At 40.3% G+C, this 23691-nt stretch overlaps 2 protein-coding genes across 2 annotated transcripts in view; one reads left to right on the forward strand and one right to left on the reverse strand.

The window, feature by feature from the left end:
- Positions 1 to 3520: 3520 nt before the first annotated feature.
- TRIM55 (tripartite motif containing 55) overlaps positions 3521 to 23691 on the reverse strand; it is a 64145-nt gene continuing 43974 nt past the window's right edge. The window contains exons 10-12 of the transcript XR_007126756.1: positions 13705 to 13823; positions 6119 to 6320; positions 3521 to 5561 (exon numbers count right to left, since the gene is read on the reverse strand). The gene's annotated coding sequence lies outside the window, so the exon portion shown is untranslated. The remainder of the gene's footprint in view (positions 5562 to 6118; positions 6321 to 13704; positions 13824 to 23691) is intronic.
- Positions 12255 to 22967, forward strand: CRH (corticotropin releasing hormone). The gene is made up of 3 exons (XM_047726734.1): positions 12255 to 12360; positions 20794 to 21097; positions 21852 to 22967. The coding sequence occupies exon 3, from the start codon at positions 21866 to 21868 to the stop codon at positions 22454 to 22456; it is 591 nt and encodes a 196-aa protein (XP_047582690.1). The 5' UTR covers positions 12255 to 12360; positions 20794 to 21097; positions 21852 to 21865; the 3' UTR covers positions 22457 to 22967.

A 23691-nucleotide genomic window follows, 5' to 3' on the forward strand; every position in this document is an offset into this window, starting at 1 on the left:
GACTTACTTCACTTTGCATATTAGCCTCTAGTTCCATTCACTTCATTGCAAATGGCAAGATTTTGGTTTTTTGATGGCTGCCTAATATTCCATTATGTATATACACCACATCTTCTTTATCCACTCCTCTGTTGATGGACATCTAGCTAGCTTCTTTCCTTAGTTTGGCTATTGTGGAGATTGCTGCTATAAACATTGGGATGCACATGCCCCTTTGGATCACTACATTTGTATCTTTAGGATAAATACCTATAGTGTAATTGCTGTGTCATAGGATAGCTCTGTTTTCAATTTTTTGAGGAAATCTCCATGCTGTTTTCCATAGTGGCTGCACCAGCCTGTGTTCCCACCAACAGTGTAGGAGGGTTCCCCTTTCTCTGCATCCTTGCCAACACCTGTCGTGTCCTGACTGGTTAATTTTAGCCATTCTGACTGGTGTGAGGTGGTATTTCACAGTGGTTTAGATTTGTATTTCCCTGATGCTGAGTGATGTTGAGCACTTTTTCATGTGTCTGTTGGCCATTTGGATGTCTTTGCAGAAATGTCTGTTGGGAGAAGATATTTGCAAATGACGTGTCAGATAAAGGGCTAGTATCCAAAATTTATAAAGAACTTATCGAACTCAACACCCAAAGGACAAATAATATAATCAAGAAATGGGCAGAAGACATGAACATTTTTCCTTTTTTAATATCACAATTATGTTATCATTTTTCCATTTCAAAATTTTTAAGTTATATTAGCTATTTTCTTTTTTCCCCAGAAACACTCCATTCTCTTCTGATCTACATTAATTGATTTCCAGATTTATATTCATATTTGTTATTTTGAGACTTCTCTTTTCTTTTCTTGGTTGACTCTCCTATTTCTTGGATCACCTCACTTTGGTTTTTTGTTTTCTTTTTTCAAATTTACTTGATGGGCTAAAGCAGATCCTCAAGTAATTTCCTAAAAATAGGGCTGCCCCTAGGTATATGAGGCCTCAGACAAGTAATTTTTGTGAGGCCTCTTTCTACATAAATAATTTTATTTTAAAAAGTATTATTAAATTCAAGACATTTGACACATGTCAAATATAGTGTTTTATTGGAGCAAATTTAGAGTAATGGAAAGAATCTTATCTATTTAATATTCAATCAGTATATGTGACGATTCTTCTTTATTCTCCATATTCTTTATTGTCAAGTGCATTATTCCTTACTATCTTACACCATGAGAAAAAAAAAATAGCAATACTGTTATTAATCACAATGCCTGTGAGTTCATGTGGCAAACTGTATGCATTGAAACAATATAGATCTGTGTTCTGCAATTCTGTAATACCATTGTTGAACACTGGTTATTGTTATGATGCATTATCATCCATCAGACCATTTGTGAATATTGGCTTCTAATGATTCCCTCAAAAGTTGTTGCTATATTTCATTGATGATGACTACAAATGCAGTTCTTATCCAGAATATGCAGGCAAATGTGGACAATTATTTCCATTCTGGCTATGTTGAATTTACCACTTGAAATTTTGTAACAGAAATCTAGAAGAATCCATCTTTCAAATCTTTCTTCTGTTGAATTCTTTATGCAGCAACCACTACCTTCCCAGAAAATGAGTATGTTAATGTTAACTGCACCCTGCCTTCCATTCATTGGCACCAGCAGAGAGGACTGTAGGAGGAATGAAAAGAGGCCTCACTCGCACAAGGAAGGGCTGTCTCTCACCAGGCATAGATTTAGCTGACCTGGGAAGCATAATGTCTTTACATCAATGGAGGCAGGAGAGAACTTCAGTTGGGATCACATAGAATAAAGGATACCTGCTGCCATCCTGGGTTGCCCTTGGGTACTAAGGGTCAGAGAAACCACCATAAAACAAAGCCAGAGAAGAGTTGACACATGGGCCCACACACACAGCTTAAGCCAATGGTCTGTTGGTGTTGAACTTGTCCTATATCCAGTGTTTGAGAGTCAGTAAAAATCATCATGTCACTGCCATTCTGGTAGCCCAGTCTCACACAATTCTATGAAAGAATTTATGAACCATGCAGCATGAGCATTCCGCTTGCCAGGATGTCCTCTGGGAACCAGGGTCTGCCCAGGATCTGAAGAAACCTTTTGGTGTATGGATAGGGTAGGTGGTAGAAGAGCATGAAGGGGGGGATGAAAGAAGACTAGGACCCACATGGGTCCTGGTCTGGGCTAGGGTGCTTTACAGGGGGGTTCTGCTGACCCTGGCTGGTCCCAGGCACTGGAGGAGGCCTTAGGAAATTTCAAAGAAGACACCTCTGGACCAGAACACATACAAAATCAGATCTGAGTTCGGTTCTCCCCATCTCTCTCTTAAGTCCCAGGCCCAGGAGGGAACTTAGAACCTCAAGAAATTGCACTTCTAAAGGGCAGAGGTCTCTCTTGCTTACAAGTGTGAAAGGTGATATTTTTCAGTTTATGCATTTATGGAAATGGCTTTTTCCACCCTAATCCTTGATTTTTAGTTGTATGGAATTCAAGGTTGATAATCATTTTAACTCAGAATCTTGAAGGCCTTGGCTCCACTGTGTTCATAGATCCAATATAGCTGATGAGAGATCTGATGCTGGTAAGAGGTGTTTTTTGTTTTTTGTTTTTTAAGATTTTATTTATTTATTTGACAGACAGAGATCACAAGTAGGCAGAGAGAGAGGAAGGGAAGCCGGCTTCCCGCTGAGCAGAGAGCCTGATGCAGGGCTCTATTGCAGGACCCTGGGATCATGACCTGAGCGGAAGGCAGAAGCTTTAACCCACTGAGCCACCCAGGCGCCCCAAGAGTTTTTGTTTTTTATAAGTATCTTTTAAATTTCTCTTTTTCCTGCTGAAGCTTCTTAGTACCTTCTCTTTATTACTGAAATACTGAACTTCTGTAATGCTGAGCCTGGATGTGTATATGCATATATGCCTGTATGTGACTTAGGTAGCTCCATTGCCTTGGACACTTGATTGGCATCTTAATTTGTACACTCAAGTCTTTGACTCTTGGAAATCCTTTGTGATATCTCGTTGATGATTTCTTCCTCTTTGTTTTCTCTCTGTGTCACTCCGTTGATTTGATGTGAGGCTTCCTAGGCTGATCCTCTCTATATCTTACCTTTTCTTGGTTTTTCACTGCTTTGTATTCTACTACCTGGTGATTTTATTAGATTTTATCCACAATTTATTTGAATTTCAGAGTCACATTTTCATTTTATAATAGTTTTTCCTCATTAGCTATTTGTGTTTTGTTGATGCAATAATTTTTTTTCTCTTTCTAGGAATAATAATTAAAGAGTTTCTAAAAGTTAAACTGTGCTTTTTTCTAAAGTATGCCTGTTCCTTTCAGAGTTACATATTCTGCTTGCTTATCTTGGTCTCTCTTATGTTGAGGAATTTCTTCAAAAGTCCAATGATATTTGAGTATTCCATCGTATTTCAGAACCAGACAATAAGCTGATTTTGAGGGTGTGTATGTGTGTGTGTGTGTGTGTGTGTGTGTGTAAGGGGGGAAGGGGAGTGGCCAATGCTTGCAGTTTGGCAGTTCCCTTTAATGTGATGTGGGGAAGTAGGCAATAGTCCTGGCAACCCACAGCTGTCAGGTTGGAGGTCTTTTCTCTGTGGGTATTCCACTGCTTTGGAAAAGAATCCTCTTGTTACTTGCAAAGTGAGTATATTGGTTTTCTAGGGCTGTCATAACAAAATACCAGGGACCATGTGGCTTAAACAACAGGAATTTATTTTCTTACAGTTCTGGAGGCTGCAAGTCCAAGATCATGATGTTGGCAGGTTTGGTTTTTCCTGAGGCCTCTCTATTTTGCCAACATCTGGTCATCTTCTCACTGTGTTCCCTTATGGCCTTTCTTCTGAGTATGTGTGTGCTTGGTGTCCCTTCCTCTTCTTATAAATGCAGCAGGCCTATTGGATTAGGACCCACCCTAATGATCCCCTTTTAAGTTAATTGCCTCTTCTTTAGGGCCCTATCTCCAAAGGCAGTCTGAGGTACTGAAGGTTAGGACTTCAACATACGAATTTTGGAAGCTTACTTTTTAGTCCATAACAGTAGGTAGATAGATATCTGTCAGTCTGCCAATAAGGAGAGGGTTTAAAAGTACAAGATCAACTGTTGGGTCAAGAGCAGGATTTCTTAACTGGCACTTTTGACATCTTGGGCTGCATAATTCTTTGTTGTGAGACCTGTCCTATGTGTGGAAGGATGGTTAGCAGCATCCCTGGTTTCTACCCACCAGATGCCAGTCATGACAACCAAAGGTGTCTTCAGACATTCACAAATATCCTTGGGGAGTAGGGCAAAATTCCCACCCAGTTGAGAACCAATCTGTGGCTTTCCCTATTATAGGAAGTCTTAGGACAGAATACAGATGAGTGTGGATGGTCAGTGCACTATATTTAAATAAACACTCTCCTACCTCACCACCCAGTTATAAATGAGGTAACTGAGACTCTCAGAGAAGAGGTAATTTGCACACAGTTGCATCTAACAATAGTAAAGAGACATTAATGGAATCCAGTTCAGTTGGCTCCCAATCCAGTGCCCTTTCCATGAACCCAATTCTGCTGCTTCAGCATGATTTACTAGTAAACACACTGCCATTCTCTTTAGAGAGATTTCCTCTCTTTAAAGGAAAACGTCCCCAATAAATTGGATCCTTTAAAATAATAAATTCTAGTAACAGCAAAAGCTTTGGGGAGGAACCCTTTTGAATTTTTTAAAAAAGAACTTAAACTCTGATCTCAGTAAGAAACTCTTTTAAACCGGCGGGGTTGAGAGTTACTGTGGTTACTGTGTTCTATCCTCTATTAAGTGATTACAGGTAAAACATTAATTTCATTCACTCATTCATTTATTCTTTTAGTTATTTCTCCAAACTCTCTGGCTGAGGACAAGCTTTGCAGTGTGTGTGTATGTGTACGTTTGTGTGTCTTCATGTACATACTCAGTATCTGCCTGTGTTTGTGTATTGTAGGTGTGTGTGATGTCTTTGCAGTTCTGTGTGTCATGTGTATGTGTGCATACACATTAAGCACACTAAATTTGGGTTTGCTCAAAAAAGAATAAGCAGAATTTTGTGGGAATAGTCCAGAGTACTGCACTATTACCCAATGATTCATCTAAGAACTGCATATGCTTATTCAGTGTTGCTGATTTTCATCCTTTGCATCCATGAAGCAGTCTGAGATCTCTTCTAACACCTTGACAGTTGGTGATTTGACCCCCAACCCCCATCACCCAATTTGGGCTGACAGTACTGGCAGCCTGTTACCTGGAGGGCTCCTGCTGCCCATCAAAGTCAGCTCTGATAAGGCTTTCAAAACACACACATGTCAGGTGTGAGAAACCTGCACCAGTGGGCCCAGACCCTCTAATCTTATTCCCAGGAGGTGGCCAAGAACTCTGCCCATTGAAGCTCATGACCTTGACCAGCTGAAAGCACTGAATCCTGGGCTGGGGAGCAGAAAGGATGCTGTGGACTGTGAGTCTCCAGGGATCCAAGAAAGGGACAGATGTTTGGAGACCAGTCTGAAGGGGAAAATAGAGCCTGGGAAGAAAGAAGGCAGAGTTCAGTCATTCTTTGTTTACCATATGTGCTAATTTGTTTCATTTCTTCGAATATTATAAATTCTGTGATAGACTCCTCTATTTTCCTTTCCCATGTCTCCCACAGGGCCCAGAAGAAGGTGTCTGAATACTAGTTGATTAATATATGTATCCTCTTCTCTGTTTCAGTAGTACTTACAATGGGGATTTCATTCATTCATGTATTCAGCAAATATTTATTGAGCACCTGCTTTGTGTCAAGTATTGTCTTAACTTTGGGTTACAACAATGAACAAAACAGACAAAAATCCCTGCCTTTTGGAGAGACAACAAATAGATCCAATAATTAAGATAGAATGTGAGCACTAAGGAAGACAAATAGAAAGGGGGTTTTTAAGTATGTGGTAAGGATGGGTTAAAATTTTAGATAGGGTGGTCCAAGAGGGTCTCAGTAATGATGTGTGTGAAGACCTGAAAGATCTCCTTGGTGGAAAGAGGAGAGGTACTTTCGATCATTTGATAGTTTAGATTATTTAGTAGACTAAGCACATCACTTACAAAGTGGGTGTTGAGTTTGGTTGGTTTTGTGCAACATCTTCACCTCTCAGAGGAATTGATGTTCTCTTGCTTCTTTCTTGACCAGCGCCTGCACCTGTGCCCTGGGTTCCATCTTTCCCATCTCCTTGAGGTGCCTTTACTCATCAGTATGGAACTCAAGTTGCTGCAGGCTCAGGTTGAAACTTGCTTTAGGGTCTTCCTTCTTGGTAAACAAATGAACAAACAAACAAATGATTAAATGCCCTTTCTGAACATTATATCTACCTCTATCTACCACTTTATCTTCCTCTTTTTTATAGCAAAACTTTTTGGGAAAAATGGTCCTGATTTACTGTCTTAACTTCTACTTCTCAACTGATTGTTCGATGGCTTTCCTCCAAACCATTGAAATTCTGCTCATACGGTCATACAAATATAAAACCAGTTGCTCAGCCTCAAACCACCGTTCTGGGTTCTGCTTTGGGATCCTGGGACCAGCAGTCTGCAAACTCCATTTCTCCTTTATTATCTGGTTTCCACTGGGTCTTCCTGAGAGGGGACACTAGAGGGAATCTGGTAGGCAGAAGGAGGTGGGAAGGGTTTGTTCTTCCCCATTTGTATGTTGCTTTGGTCAGCATCTCTCCAGTAACATGCGCACACTCCATGTGGAGTAGTTGATTCCAGTCTCCTGCTTCTGCCAGCACCCTCAGAGCCAGCATCATGCCCTTCTCCTCAGAGGTCCCAGCCTCTCCTCTCCTGGGTCCATCTTTCAAGCTTCCAAGACATTGGGTCTAGCTGAAGGGGCTCCCTTCCCTGAGTCCCAGCTCTCTGAGGCTCCAGAGGTGTCAGTACCACTGGGCAGCACTCCCTTCTTAGAGACCAGAGCCTAGCTCCGTGGGGCTTCTCCTCCAAGGACCTGGATTCCAGTGGCCCCCACTTCTGCCTTTTGTTTCCCTAGCCCTAGAGGAGGTGGTTGCTTCCTGCAGTTAAAATCTCTGTGCTTTCTCAGTGTTCCCTTTTGCTTTTTCAAGCCCTTTGACCCCTGGATTTGGCTGCCAAACCAAATGGATCTCTCTTGATCTTTTTATCATGGCAGTTCTGTACAGCATTTTATTTTTCTGACTGCTCTCTCCTTCAAGAGCTCTCTTCTCTTTTGCCTCATGAGACCATGGTTTCTTGGTTCTCCTCCTCACTCTTGAACTGCCCCTCCTCAGTCTCTTCCATGGTCTCCAGCTACCCTTTAAATCTTGACTGTCCTCAGCTCCCTCATAAGCTTCTCTTCTCATCCCACTCCCTAGAACATTCAGAGCCATGGCTTCGACCTCTTGTTAAGGATTCCAGTTCTCTAGCCCTGCTCAGACTTCTCTCCAGAGCTCACGTTCCTATTTACAACTGCTGATTAGATGTTTCTCTCTGAATATTCCCCAGATTCTTTAGTCTCAGTATTTCCCAAATAAATCTTGCCATCTTCTTATACCAAACCGCTCTCCTGCTATGTTCACCAACTGCCCCATCACCCAAGCCAGAATGATGAGATCCATTTGGATTTCTTCCTCTGCCTTACATCCTGCCTTTACTTGCACTTAACATTTCTTGAGGCTGTGACTTCCCTCTCCTGCTCCTGACATAGTTCAGATAATGGGAGCTAACACTTACAGAGCACTTAATGTGTTTAGAACCCATACTAAGGTCTTTTTATACAACTCATTTAATCCTCATAGCAATAACTGTATGAGGTAAGTGCTACCATTATCCCCATTTTACAGATGAAGAAACTGAGGTACAGAAAATTTATATGACCAAGGTGGGCTCTTAACCATGCTATTTGATAGCCTCTCAATCACCTTGGATGAATACCTAGCTTGCCTGAATCAATTTCCTTCTGTGGAGCTCTTCCAGAACCTTTCTCCACCCACCTGTCAGAGTAGACTCCCCTCTTCATACTCACAGAATGCTTACTATAGATGTTGTTAACATATCTTCCTTGATGGGCAGTAAATACTTCAAGGGCAACAGGTATTTTACTTGTTCATTTTTATCTCCAGCATCTAACATGGGGGCTGGGACATAGTCGAAGCTCAGTAAAAATTTGGAGACTAGCAAGAATTTTAGTACTCTCTGGCTAGGTGATTCAGTGGTTAGAGCCTGAATTGGGGTCTTGCTGTGGGCATATGTATATCAGCTGAGGAACACACCCCCAATACCATCACAGAAACGGAAGTCACCAGGATCAGGTTGAATTTGGCAAGGTGATCTTGGTTGCCTAACTGTTCCTAGGATAACATAAGAAAACTTTGACAAAACAGTGTGACCTGCTCTAGGCTTTGAGAATCCTCCGAAATGGTGGGGAAATAAGAAACAAAACTCACGGCAAAGGCAGCATGCTAATCAGCTCCGTGTGTCTTGTCTCATGTTGCAAGAAAAAAGAATCATGCAAATGTTGTATAATTGTTTGTCTTCATTATGTGAGCTTGTTCCTCACTTCATTATGCACAGAATTTGCAAGTTGCTTTCTGCCTTCCTCCCATTTCAAATAGCTGATTTGAAATTTTAGGAAAGGTACATATTAATTAGCAGGCCTCCATATAGCAAATATTAATTTAGAAACTGGTGTGAAGCATAAACATCAATGTAACATCCGTTATAGAATGAGAAACCACATAAATATTTTCAAGGCCCAGAGATTTGGGGAGGTTGGAATCTATTTTGAAGATCTGGATAAGCACATTTTTTAGTAGATTATCCCCATTGCTCCTAGGAATGATTGCAAATGATAGATGGGATGGGATGTTCATCATAGTTTATATAGAAGAGGTGTGAGGATTAAAATTAAAGAAGAAAAACCGAGAGCAAACAGCAAATAACTATGGATAATACCTAGGTAAGTTTGCAGGGATGTTCCCACCAAGACCAGATAGTGTTCTTGTGAGTGACATGAACACAAGTAGTGTGGTATTCCTCATAATCACACCTTGTGGTTAGTGCTGAGGAAGGAGACAAACCGGAAGCATGGGGTAAATATGGGGTCTGTTCCTTCGAAATCATCTGACCCCTCCCTAACCCTCCCCAGAGCTTCTGGGAGGCCTGAGTGAGAAAGAGGAGAAGAAGAGAACAGAGGAGCTCTTTGGGGATCCCAGCACGCCTCCATATATCAGCTGGGATACATCAGCCAAGTTACTTTCACATTCTGAACCTCTGGTTCTTCATTTGTAGACTGTAGATAATAACATCTGCTTCTTAGCAGAGTTCCAGTGAGAAGAGAAATAAGGAAGGTAAAGGCTTCTGGAAGAAGCAAAACCAAGGGAAGCCATTATTATACTTTCCTTGACCAAAATGGAAGTTGCTGCAGTGTCCCAAAGTTCCCAGAGGAGAAGTCTCTGTGGCTAGTTCCTGAGAACCTGCTCAGCCCCTTTCAGGGCACCCTTCCATCAGAAGATTTCTGATAAAATCCCAGCAGATAGAAACATGGGTTGACATTTTTGTATTTCATTAAAAACTCAAAGCCCCAATTTTCAGTCACTGCTTATGTTCATTCTTATGTTTATTCTTGGCCCAAAGAAGATGCTCATTGTCGGAGAGAGTTGACTTGGTTTCAGAGGCCTTGCCATTACTTTGGGGATGCTACTGAGACTTGCGTAGACATAAGGGCCCTGCTTTGAGCCATCCCCTTCCTGATGCTCCCAATCCCATCCTGACCAGTCTCACCACCCTAGCACTGTACAGGAAGGCCACCTGTGTATATGGCAATGGAGTCTCAGTGGCGCCATGCTGTAAGATCAGGAGCCACCCCCACAATTAGACATAGAAATAGGAGCAGAAGGAACATGGCAGCTCTTCTATAGAAATAAAATTGATCCAGCTTCAGGAAATTTAGTAAAAAGACTAAGCTTTCCCATCTTCTCTCACGAAAAGCCCTAGGAAAAGTTCAAGTGCCTAGAAAAGCCACTGAAGGAGCCAAATAAATATATTTATGCATTTTCTAAATTTAGACTAGTGGAGAGACTTACTGTTTATAAGTACTTGAAAGGTGTAAACATTAAGAAGGTAACAAGAAGCTGAAGGGCTGCACAAGAAACTGTATCTCAGAATATTTGATGGAACGGGATGAACATTGAAATTATCAAGGAAATGAGATTTGGAAGAGGCCTGGTAGTCCAAGGCTGGCCTCCTGGAAAGTTGTGAAGGCAACTGTACCTGTGCTGTCCCCACCTCGTCCCTCTGACTGAATAAAGGAGATGGGGTATCTGTCTGGAGATTACTTCAGGGAAACAGATGAGTAAAGGAGATTTTAAAAAATTATGATGAATGATTATTTTCTGTTGCCTGGCCTTAGACCAGAGACTAAGAATGAACAATAGTGAGGTCATCCAAGAATGTTTAGGGTATGGAGAAAATAAATGAAACATTAGCCAACTTGATGTGAGTGGTCATCCACTCAGATCACCCAGTCAGAGACACTGACAGACAAGTCTGTAGCAGCCTGTGGGGCAATGAAGGTGCTCCCATTAGGAAGTGAGGGACTTACTGATCTTGGAATAGAAAAGAGATGTATATATTCTTGGATTTTATTTTTTATTAGGAATGTTAATTGTTGTTTTTAACCCCTCCTTATAATGTAAAATTCCCCTTTGAGTACACCTACTTTCAATTAAATGGATAAATGATCAGGCTAAGAACAGAAGTTTCAACACAAAAATAATCCTTAAGTGAGCAGGCATCTACCAAGCAGGGTGACACCAGCTAAACAGATATTTCTCAACTCAAAATTATGCTATTCCTAAGTAAAAATGTATCTTTGTTTCAGAAGACAAGACAGAACCTGAAATGCATATTGCTCAGTGAAAAAAAAAAGTCAGTCGGAAAAGGCTACATGCTGTATGATTCCAACTTTATGTCATAATGACAAAGGCAAAACTATAAGGACAGTACAAAGATCAGGGTTTGGAGGAAGGGAGGGAGGGAGGAAGGCTGGATAGATGGAGCACAGGGGGATGTTCAGGGCTATGAAATGATTCTATGTGATACTGTAATGGTGGACACATGACATGATGAATTTGTCAAAAGTCACAGAATATACAACACAAAGAGTGAACCCTAAAGCAAACAATGGACTTTATTAGTAATAGCATATCAACATTGGCTCATCAGTTGTAACAAATGTAGCATACCAGTGTAAGACATTAGTAATAATGACAACAATAGGGGAAAACCAACGTGGAGAGAAAGAGTATGTGAGAATTCCTTGTACTTTCTGCTCAATATTTCTGTAAACCTAAAACTTCTCTTAAGAAAGTAAAATCTAGGGGTGCCTGAGTGGCTCAGTGGGTTGGGCCTCTGACTTCAGCTCAGGTCATGATCTCAGGGTCCTGGGATCAGCCCCTGCATCAGGCTGTCTGCTCAGCAGGGAGCCTGCTTCCCCCTCTCTCTCTGCCTGCCTCTCTGCCTACTTGTGATCTCCATCTGTCAAATAAATAAATAAAATCTTAAAAAAAAAGTAAAATCTATTAATTTTTTTTTTCTTAAATCATCTGGGTGGCTGAAAAACCTCTGGTATTAGAAAATCTCAGTGATTACATTTATTTTATTTCATTAATAAGCATTAAGCTTAATAAATATTGAACTGATGCTAGGCTCTGAGGAACTGAGATTAAATAGAATCACTGCCTTCAGCAGTAACAACAACCATGTCTTTAGCTGACCACAGTAATACCTAATATTTATTGACTGCTTCTTTAGTCTAGGCCCTGAATTCCCTATCTCATTTAATCCCATAACTCTACAGGGGACAAATAAAGCAAGCAACATTTTATATTGGCTTGACAAGTAAGGAAAGAAGTTTGGAAAATTTAAATAACTTGTCTAAGGTCACCCGCCTAGGAAATAATAGAGTCAAAACTATATTGCAGTAATTGGACAACTGCCAATCAGAAGTCTAGTGCGTCCCCACAGGAACAGGGAACCAGGTAACATTCTTTATTCTATTTGTAAGGCTGCTTTGAAGAGCTTTGTTCTTACTGAAAACTTCAAGTAAAGATATTAGAACAAATTCCATTATAAATAGGAATCAGATATGGTTCTGCGTCAAAAAGCTGAGTAACTTCTTTTACAGAAGAAATTTATCAGATTATATAATTGTATTTCTCTATATAAATTTGAAAAATCATTTATTGCAATTATTGTTGCTGTGAAGAGTACATTAGCACAAGTCAGGACTTCACAGCTATTGACAATTAAATTACAAGGAAAACAAGATGGAAAATGAGGTGAGGCTCAACTATGTATCTATATTTAACTTTATATGAATAGGAACATTAAACTTCACTGCTGCTTGAGGCCATTAAAATCTTTTTCATTATCCTGGGAACACTGTTGCTTAGATCACTTCTAAAATTCATGGGAAAGAGAACAGTGACTGTGGCAAATGAGACAGATCCTTTCTTTCCCACATATAGGTTTCATATAACCATCCTTTCAAGGGTTTGTTGACTCATAATTGTGAGACCACCTCGAATTAACATAGTCCTTCTCTTAAGTAGAACAATCTACTAGTCAGAACTAGTACTAGTAATACTAGTAGAACAATCTAGTAGTCAATCTAAACACCAGTAAATACCATGTGTAAGCAGTGTACCAGGAGTTACGGGCTACAGAATGAGAAGTAATCTTGCAAAGAGCTAGAAAACAGAAAACACAACACACACACACACACACACACACACACACATAACTGTAGATTTCCTAATGAAAGCTAACCTCACATTTCCCACAGGTGAATGTCAGAAGCCTTGGAGATGAGAAGAGCTTGTAACAAGGTTCAGAAAAGGTCTACACCTACAACCAGGAACAACATCTTTGAAATCCACAGCTCCTAAATATTGACTGCTCATCACTCTGTCCACCTTTACAGCCCTCACTGTATCCTGTCTCTTGAGTGACCAAGTTTTTTTTAGTGAAAAACCCAGTATCACCCATTGCAATCAGTTTTGTCTAGGACACTTCTGCCTTTTCATACCCAAAGAAGGTCCTCCTTTGCAAGGTGGGCTCACAGATTTTGACTGAGTTAAATTACCATAGAGATCATCTTCTTCTCCTCACGAGGAGGTATGCATTAGACCTGACCATTTATGGGTCGTGAGGGAGAGTTCTACAGCTCTTTCCCACGTGACCCTTTCCAGGTCAGATAATCCTGAGAAGCATTGGAATAGATACCCTCTCTTGAAACCCTCTCTTCAAGGGTAAAAAGTGTCATCCTTAAAGTTTCTCCCAGGAGTCGTAGAAGATGACTCAGTCATGTACTTTAATATGGATGCCAAAGAGTAAAGCTGGACTCTCCATGAAATGCCTTGACTTATTATATCTCCCGATTAGTCCCACAGTATACTTTCTTTGTGGTCAAATAAGTCTGGGAAAAGCTGAAGACTTGAATATTCACAGTGCAGGAAAAATATTTTAAAGTACTAGAAATTTTTGCAGTAAAAAATGTGTTTAACTTTTCTTTATATCCCCACCCCCCTGTTATTTTCCCTTTGTAACACCAGTAACATTCCTAGGAGAGCTCTTTGAGAAATCTTTCTTTAAAGTCAAGAAATGTTCATGAATATAAATACCTATGCAGGATGCTTGGTCGATGACCAACTATTGTAAGATGATTAGTTGCTGCAAATTGCCCTTCATGACAGAAAGTTCACGCACTTCTTCTCACTGCCCTCCATCCATTATCTGGAGCCTAAAACAGAAAACTCAATGTATTATGATGTAAATAGAAAGGTCAGTCATGTCTATCAAGGCAAGGGCTTGTTAGAGAAGCAGAAACGTGCCCCTTTTCTATAGCTCTGAGTCATCTCCCTAGAGTTAGTTACTTCCTAACTTTTGGAAAAAATAAAGGGACAGATAATAAAATCCTTACCATTTTCTGAGGAAAGGAGATGAGGCACCTAGTGATTTCTGGATGCTGAGAGAATTATTGACTGATGGGGAACTGAAAGGAAGCCCTACCCCTTCACTAAACAGGAGTGTGGCTACCCACAGGTAGTGTCCCAGGCTCCTGGAGCAATCATAGGAGACCCTGCCATTGTCTTATACAGCTCTTGGCATCACTGGTATGTGATGTTCTTGCTACAGAGGCCCAGTTGTAATGACCAAAAGACCATAGGTTGTTTATCTGCCTCCTGTTCCTCCAGTCTCCTCTCTAACAATCTACTTTTCTCTATTCAGAAGTCTTTCCAAAATACATGGGTGTTTACCTTCCCTCCCTCTGAGATCCCATTAAAATGATAATATAAACCCCAAATGATAAAGAGAATAGGATGAGGACCATAAGCAGATAAGAAGAGGCTTTAATAAACTTCTGAAATAACAGAGAAGATGAAGTGGTATCTGAGGAAACAAGGCAGAGGATGCAGCTATAATGGGTCTGCAAAGGGGTAGCTGAAGAAGGAAAACAGAGAAGATGGAGTATCTTATGTAAGAGGTATGGAAGTCTTTGCAGAAGCCACACAAAGGAGCAGGCAGCTGAGGAAGAATCCCACCTGCAGAACTCAGGAGGGGCTCAGGACTTAGAAACTCCAAGTATTGCCAAAGGCAGGAAGGAGAAAAGGGGTGAAAATAGGGAGCATACTTGAAGGTCTATATATGGAAGAGTTAATCCCTCTACCAATCTTTCTCATCCTTTGTGAGAACATTGAACATTCAAATATCTACCTGTTAGGCAAAAAGCAAAGAAATAAACATTTGTAAAGTATGTTGTGATTGGCTGAAATACATCCCCCCAACATTCATATGTTGAAGTTCTTACCAGCCCCCCACCCCCATACCTCAGAATGTGACTATATTTGGAGATAAGGCCTTTAAAGAGGTAATTAAAGTAAAATGAGGTTATATAGATGGGCCTTAATCCAGTATAAGAGGTGTCCTTGTAAGAAAATGAGATTAAGTCATATACACAGATGAAAGACCATGTGAAGTCACAGGGAGAAGATGGCCATCTGCAAGACAAGGAAATAGGCCTCAGAAGAAGTCAGCCCTGCTGACACCTTAATCTTGGACTTTTAGCCTCTGAAGATGTGAGAAAATAAATTTCTCTTTAAACCACCCAGTCTATGGCACTTTGTGTTGGCAGTTTTAACAAACTAATACATAAATTTTCCTCAGTTGAAGTTGAATAGTGTCACAGTAAAGTTTTCTATAATTTGACATTGATGGCTATTACATCCCACAGTATTGACTGTTTCGCTGTCTTTCTAATCACCCTAAATGGAAGGCTGCTTGATAACAAGGTCCTTGTTCTTCATAGATAGCTCCCAGCCAGCTTTGTGTCACCTAATTCTTAAATGTGAGAGAACCGCCATTTATACAAAGGTTACCTTAAGAGATTTAAGGGAAGTCTCCAACATAAAATAGAGAAGCCAAGGTATATAAAATTTTTTTTTAAATGACCATAGATGGAATAGATGATTCAGGGAAAGAAGACTAATTTTCTTAGTTAATATTCTTAAAGAAATTTGATGAGATTATACTGTAAAGCAAAAATAAGGGCTATGAAGAAAGAACGGAGAAAGAATAAAAGGCCTGGAAATTGAATATATGGCTATAAAATAAAACTAACTGAGGAGTTGGAGGATATTTAGGAGCCATCCCAGAAAGTAGAAAACAAAAGAAAGAGCCTTAAAAAGAGAGAATATAATGAACAGAGAGGACCAACAGGAAAGGTACATCTTACAATAAAAGTCCCAGAAAGAAAGAACAGAAAATGGAAAAAAAAATAATAAAAATAATACAAGAAATTTTTAAACACTTGAAGAATAAGAATCCCCAAATTCAAATAGATAAATGAAAAAAGACCAAATATCATTGTGAAATTTCAGAATATCAGCAACAAAGAGAAAATATGAAAATCTTCAAGTGTGAATGAGAGGGAAAAGGGTCCTATATAGAAATGAGAATCGGAATAAATTGGATTTTTTTAATCAGCAACATTAGATGATAAAACACAGGGAACCATACTTTCAAAGTCCTACAGTAAGATTGTGTTCAACCTGGAATTATGTGCCTTGCTAAAGTATCATTGAAAGCAATTATATGAATAAAATAAAATCATTTTCAGAAATGCAAGAAGTCAGAAAATCTACTTACCATACATCCTTTCTTAGAAAGCTAACTGTGGATGTGCTCCAGCAAAATACATTCAGAAATCAGGAAGAAATAAATCATGCGATTCTAGATAATGAATTTAATTGAGAATTCAATTTTGTGCACCAGATTTAGAAAGTAACCAGTCTAAAGCAGCATGTCATAGTGCTCAAGGAGAGGGGTCTTAAATAGAAGAGGAGGCCTGATAAGATTAATTGTCATGATAGAAAATCGGGGCGGGGGGGACAAAATTAAGAGAGTAATTCTAGGAAAAATCAGACTGTTGAATATGAAAAAAGATTATTTGGTAAAACAAAAACAAGAAAGGAGAGATAATCAGAGTCTATGACTTGGTTATGCAGCAAACAAGTTTTACATAGTCAATGGTTAAAAACCTGTATTGCTTTTTGACTTTTAGATCAATATATAGTCAAAACACTGAAGACTTAACTACGATTATAAAAAGATTAACACTGACAACCTAGAAGTAAAAGTACAGAGGAGAGAGCCTGGGAGATCAAGATGCAGGAGGCTGAAAAGCTGAAGTGATACTAATATTCTCATTACCATCTGGAAATTAAGAGATATTATTTATATTTGAAAGATCATAAAATGATTCTGTAGATGTAGTACCTAAAGGTACAAGGATAAGGTGTAGAAGAAAAATTACAAAGCAGGTCATTAGTATGGTGATCTAAAATGAGGAATGTATAGAAATTGTGATACATCTCCTTGCAGTCAATAAAATGGATGTTATTTAGATATAGGAAAATATTTGAGATATTTTAAACAAAAAAAGCAGACTGCAAAATTTTATAAAATGTTCATCTAGTTATTTTTCGATGGGTGGCTTATGGGTCATTTTCTATACTTCATTCAACACATTTTCTCTAGTTCATCTATGTAGAAGGTGTGTTGGTTATCTACTATGTTTTGGCACTGTGCTAGGGCTGTGAGTACTGAATAAGGAAGTTTATAAAGACAAGTCTCTGCCACACAGCTTACAGTCCAGAAAGGAAGACATATTTACCAGTAACTATTTAAAAATGTGAACTCTATGATGGAGGACATTCATGATGTTAGGAGAGCACTGAGCACAGATCCTAAGCCTAATTTAGGAATCTGGAAAAGATTCCTTCAACCAATAACTTTTATGTTTTAAATAAGAGAGATTGTTTTCTTTTTTAAAGCAGAGATTCAAAATTGGAAGCATATTATTATCTCAATTACATAAGTGTATGTGTCAGGAAAAATTCTCAAGGGACACAAAATATTAACTGAGATTATCTGTCAATTTTGGAATTGAGGAATCTTAAATTCTTCTTTATACTTTCCTGATTTTTCCAAATTTCTACAAGGGATAAGTGGCTTTGATAATAGAAGTTATCATTAGTGGTAAAGCAGTTAGGTAGTTGTGCTGTTTGAGATCCTTTCCCTAGTCCTACCTATGAAAGCTGAAGGCAGTTACTAACATATCTGAAGCACAAACAGTTACCAAAACATCTACCATAGACTTTTTAAAAGACTGTCATTGGAGATGGTAGATTCCTTTCAACAAATGTTTCAGTTAGCAAACTTGGATACTGTCTTTGTTTGCCATGAATTTTGCTAATAGAAGCACATGTTGGGATGTTCCTCAAAAGTGCAAGGAGATGCAGATGCCAAGGATAAGCCCAGCAGTTCTATTATATCTGATATTTCTTTATTAATTGGGCTACTGTGCCATGTCTTTCAAAATTTAACTATATCCTATAGTATGTTTTTATTGAAAAAATGTTTAAAATGTAAAGTAATCACTATTTTTATGCCCATGTTCCTTGGCTTGTGTTTTTAGGTTCTAAAAGCATTTAAATTGGTTCTCCAGTGACTAGTTACTCCTACATGTAGGATCAAATCTATCAGTGGTGATTTTTACGGACTTGGACATTCAGTTTACTGCACATATAAGTCCTATGCATCATATTATTTCTCCAATCACACATTTATATAATTATTTTGAGAACCACAGAACTCTGTATTTCATCCAAAGATCCCTTTTCTCCAACATGAACTAAGGTGGAAGATCAAACTAATGCATTGTAAATTGGCAATACATTAAAAACCTCACATTATAATACAAGATTCAGCTGAAAGGTAAATTGCAGTGTGTGCACCCAGAGATTTAAGATGAGGTGCTGGGGCATCAGTATGCAAAGAAAATCTCTGTGGTCTTATGCCTTAGGAGATTTCTTAATAAAAGAAAGTCTAGGGTTGGTGTGTGAATGTTTCACTTTATCTAACTTTATCTTCTCATGTCTATTTGTTTGTGTGTCTCCTAGAAAAGGGGGAGGCTCAAAAGATATTGTTATGCTACAGAAATAGTACAGGCTGCTAGTCAAAAGAACTGGATTCTAATTCTGACTTTATCATTAACTAGGTAATTCACTTAACCTTTCTGGTTTTCATTTAAACGGAATGATCTCTTCAAGTCAGTGATTCAATGAGATCTTACTTTTGGATTAATCACTGAGTAAGGGCTGTTCTACCCAGTTCCTCCTCCTCTGGGATCCAGGCCTTTTGTCCTCACCCTATTCAAAGCAACTCTGTCTCCCACCAACTACCTACTCCAGGAAAATCTGACAGCAAGAATTCAACAGTGATGAGAGAGCTATACTAAAACAACAACCTTCATATGGCCCAAAGGAGAGAGATCTGAAGGGATGTAGGGTTAGTCAGAGTCCAAAATGTATATCTTCTCTGGAGGAACCTCTCAGGCCTTCCCAGCTAAATTCATGGTCTTATCCTTTTCCTAGTTCTTTTTCTGTATCCATTTACCTGAACTTCTAAATCTACTTCTACCTCCAGATTGACCTCTAAGCTGATTCTGCCACTGGGGACAGTAAAGGGGTCATAAAGGAAATTAAACAAAAAGTTAAGTTCCACTCAAAGGGAAAAAAAAGCTCACAGTAACAAAAACCAAGGTTCTGTATGCCCCCATCAACATAAAACACTGCTTCCCTATAGAAGCTCAACCATTTTCTATAATTCTCATTTTCCATTAACAACCTACGTATTTCCCAGAAGACACATGTCTTTGTTCTCTTATGTACATTTCATCTAAAAGTACGTTCCATAGCACAATGATCCAACTGTATGCTGAATTCTCTGGAAACTGCCAGCATTTCTCTTTCTACCTTCCTTTTGTTTCTAAGAGCAGTTGTGGATTAGTATAGACCCAAAATGGGAGTTGAAATATGTATTGCATCTTTTGTCATGTAGCTACAAAGAAAGCAGCAGGGCTAACCAGAAATGAGCAACAGGAGATTTCTGATAAATAACTCATGGTTATCTAGAGGCTGAATTAAATCACAGACACCAGAATTTGGAATTTCATTTTGAACTGCAAAATTAGAGGTAACGGCCTCCTACTTATATGATAGTGTCAATTTAATTTGAAATTTGAGTATGGTTTTACAAGCTTAGCATTCCATTCTGTGGTAGCAGAGAGCATTTATGTATTTATCAGGTTTCCATGCATTTAAATTTGGAAAAAAAGATGATTAAGAAAAAAACCAACAACAATCTGGGTGTCCCTGTTGGATACTATAATGGATGTTAATAGTATTTAGAAATAAAATGAATGAGATTACCCTTTTATGGGCTCAATATTCATCAATGACAAGTGCAGGTGATGAATTCAGCCCTATTATCAGGCAGTTTGAGCCTTTCCCAATATAAAACCGGAAGTTAGAATAAATGCTTCTTCTTTCATTGGGTTTGCATCAGGTAGACCAAATGAAGATTGTATAACTCATGCACCTCTCACAAATCCTTTCTCTCTCTAATTTGAGAATAAGAAAATCCACTATTAATTTTGGATTCTGACAGGAGAGACAAAGAGGGAGCAGTGAAATTCTGGGGGAATTTAAAATCTCACTACATCCCCAACTGACCCTAGTTTGGGCCACTTCATTATGGAAAGCAGCTCCTGCCAATCATTTTTTTTAAAAATTGAGCCTCATTTCAAGAGACTTATTGGTCTTGCTTCTGCAGACTCATAATTCCTTTATTTGCTCTGGGGAAGAAAAAGCAGTTAGAGGCTTAAAAGCTAGATATCCCCACAATCCTATCTCCTTGTTCATCATTCTTAACCAGGCAGGAAGTTGATGCAACACCTATCTCTAGCAAAGTATTATTTTCAGATACTGAGGTGTTGCCAGAGACAACTGGTCAGAGAAGTTAGGAGGGAGAGGAAAGAGGAGGATCCAGATCCAACCCTTAGAACTGGTTGCTGCTTTCTCCATAGGACTGTGCATTGATAGACCTCCTGTCCCTCACACTTTCTTTTTCCCTCCCCTCTCATTCGATGTCCTTCTGACCCCAAAGTCAGCCTTTCATAGTAAGAGATCAGTATGTTTTCACACTTGGGAAATCTCATTCAAGAATTTTTGTCAATGGACAAGTCATAAGAAGCCCTTCCATTTTAGGGCTCATTGACGTCACCAAGGAGGCGATAAATATCTGTTGATATAATTGGATGTGAGATTCAGTGTTGAGATAGCAAAACTCTGCCCCTCGTTCTCTGGCAGGGCCCTATGATTTATGCAGGAGCAGAGGCAGCACGCAATCGAGCTGTCAAGAGAGCGTCAGCTTATTAGGCAAATGCTGCGTGGTTTCTGAAGAGGGTCGACGCTATAAAATCCCACTCCAGGCTCTGGTGTGGAGAAACTCAGAGCCCAAGTCCGTTGAGAGATTGAAGAGAAAGATAAGAGGGGAAGAAAAAGAGAGTGAGGACAGAAAGGCGAAGGGAAGAAAACCCCTGAAAAAGCCCCGCAGACGTCCCTCTGCAGAGAGGCGGCAGCGCCCCACTCACCTGCAGAAGCACCTCAGAAGGTAGGGAGCTCTTAGACGGAAACGCACCTCCAACTTTGCATTGCCTAAACTGCCATGGTGTGCGCGGAGGAGCCGGGTGTCCCTTTGAGAGTATGTGTGTGAGTGCGAGTGTGTGCGCGCCTGTGTGTGTGCGTGTGTGTGTTTGCTGACTGTGCTTCAAGATTCCGGTAGTAGCCGGGATGTGTCAAAAGCAAACTTAGACGGCTGCTACCAGTTACTCCTCGCTGGCCTTGTAGACGAGTCCCCACCATCGATCTCCACCCCTGAGAGAAGGACGCAAGGGCTGGGATGGAGAAAAAGGAGGAGGAGGCAGCAGTTCTCAATTTGGAGGACAACGCTGAAAGATCCGGAGAGGGCGGGGGGGGGGGGTAGGGGTGAGATCTAAAATTTGTAGATCTTCTCTAGAGTTCGGGGAATCAGTTTTGGGGATCGTTAGAAAGGGGGCTCAGAGACCCTTCGAGGGTCTCGGAAGAGGGGTCAATCCAGCCCGACGAGGGGCTGAGCTTAGTGCTGAGCCCTGTAGGCATCCCCTTTCCTGAAACCCCTCCTCCCCCAAGCTCACTCCCAACTCTAGAAGTCCTAGTTCGAGAGCTTCAGCACCGCGGACAGTGCCTGCCTGAACCCCCGAGGCACGTCTGTGTGTATCCGGTAGAAAGACCCCAAGCGCACCTCCCATTTGAGCTAAACTCTGACCAACTCTTTCTTTCTCTCTTCCCTTCTCTCATTCCGCTCTCCACCCACCTCTGTGCCGCAGCGAGCGCCCCTACCATGCGGCTGCCGCTGCTCTTGTCCGCGGGCGTCTTGCTGGTGGCTCTCCTGCCCTGCCCGCCATGCAGGGCCCTCCTCAGCCGGGGGCCCATCCCCGGCGCCCGGCAGGCCCCGCAGCACCCCCAGCCCCTGGATTTCTTCCAGCTGCCGCCGCAGCCCCAGCAGCCCCAACAGCCGCAGGCTCGGCCCGTCCTGCTTCGCATGGGGGAGGAATATTTCCTCCGCCTGGGTAACCTCAACAAGAGCCCCGCTGCTCCCCTCTTGCCCGCCTCTTCACCTGTCGCTGGCGGCAGCGGCAGCCGCCTTTCGCCGGACGAGGCGGCCGCCAACTTTTTCCGCGCTTTGCTGCAGCAGCTGCCGCTGCCCCGGCGCCCGCTCGACAGCCCCACAGGTCCCGCCGAGCGCAGAGCCGAGAACGCCCTCGGCAGCCGCCAGGAGACACCGGAGAGGGAGAGGCGATCCGAGGAACCTCCCATCTCGCTGGATCTCACCTTCCACCTCTTACGAGAAGTCTTGGAAATGGCCAGGGCTGAGCAGTTAGCGCAGCAAGCTCACAGCAACAGGAAACTGATGGAGATTATTGGGAAATAAAACGGTGCGTTTGGCCAAAAAGATGCAGTATTTAGCACACACAAAAAATGAAAAAAAAATTAAAATAATACAATATTCTGTATCATAGCGTTGCTCTAATACCATTTGTTTATTTTTTTATAGCTTGAAGCCTAGCCGATATACAGCGAGAAAGCCTATACTCCTTAATTAGCATGCACAAAGTGTATTCACGTGCAGTAACAGCAACAAAATGTTATTTGTATTGTCTACTCTGAGTTTCCATTTCCAGGTGTCTTTAATGGTGTTTAGAAAGTATAGACCCAGAAGGAAATGTTTTGAAGCAGACAGAAGTCACCCAATTTATTTTGTTGTGGTCTGAGCCAAAGAGAATGTCATTCTCTTGGGTGGGTGAAACAAAATCTGTAAGCTCTTTGAATCAACCTTTCCTTGTAAACGTTTCAGTAATAAAACATCTTTCCAATCCTTGGTCAATTTGGTTGTGTAAGAGAATGTTGAATATTTATATTTTTAATAAAAGCTGCAAAGATAATGGTGACTTTATTTTTCCTTTTCCATGTTCGTAGGAGTAAAGCTCTCAGCTACTGGCTTTCTTCACCCTGACTTCAGCACAAGAGAAAACAAAACTCCTTGCATTAATTTCCTACTAAAAATACAAACATACACCAGTGGCTTACACAGATACTGCAATTGCCTCTCTGTACCTCAGATTACACCTCTGAGGTTAAGTTAAAATAATTTGGGAAGTTTCTTCCAGCTTTAAGACTTGATAATTCTATGAATAGATCAATTCATAATGGAAATAATAATTAACCCTGATTAACTATAAAATGTTAAATAATTGTAGAGGTCAGGGAAAGAGGAAAGGCAAAGAGGAGAAAGGTTTGCAAGGTATTCCTCCAAACTATAGGGCCAACACTGCTTGTTTTTTGTTTTTGGTATGAGAAAGACTCACTTTATCAAGCTACTATTTGGTACCAAAGATATACTTTTTCTATGCTATTTTCAGTGCCTACTTTTAATAGGAGAAACTTGATAGCTTCTCTACTTAAAGCAACGAATTTAAATGCTATAAAATGGCACTTGGGAAAATATTTTATATAAAAAATATTTTGACTTTAATAACTTCACAAATGCTCTTCTCATTTATGTCTATACCAATCCTCATTACTGTAATTCTTAAGAATATAAACTGTGCATTTTGAAAATGGAACAGGCACATCCAATTAGTTTTACAGTGCATTTGTCTTTGGTAG

Source organism: Lutra lutra, chromosome 4 (genome assembly GCF_902655055.1).
Source record: "Lutra lutra chromosome 4, mLutLut1.2, whole genome shotgun sequence".
Classification (NCBI taxonomy): domain Eukaryota; kingdom Metazoa; phylum Chordata; class Mammalia; order Carnivora; family Mustelidae; genus Lutra; species Lutra lutra.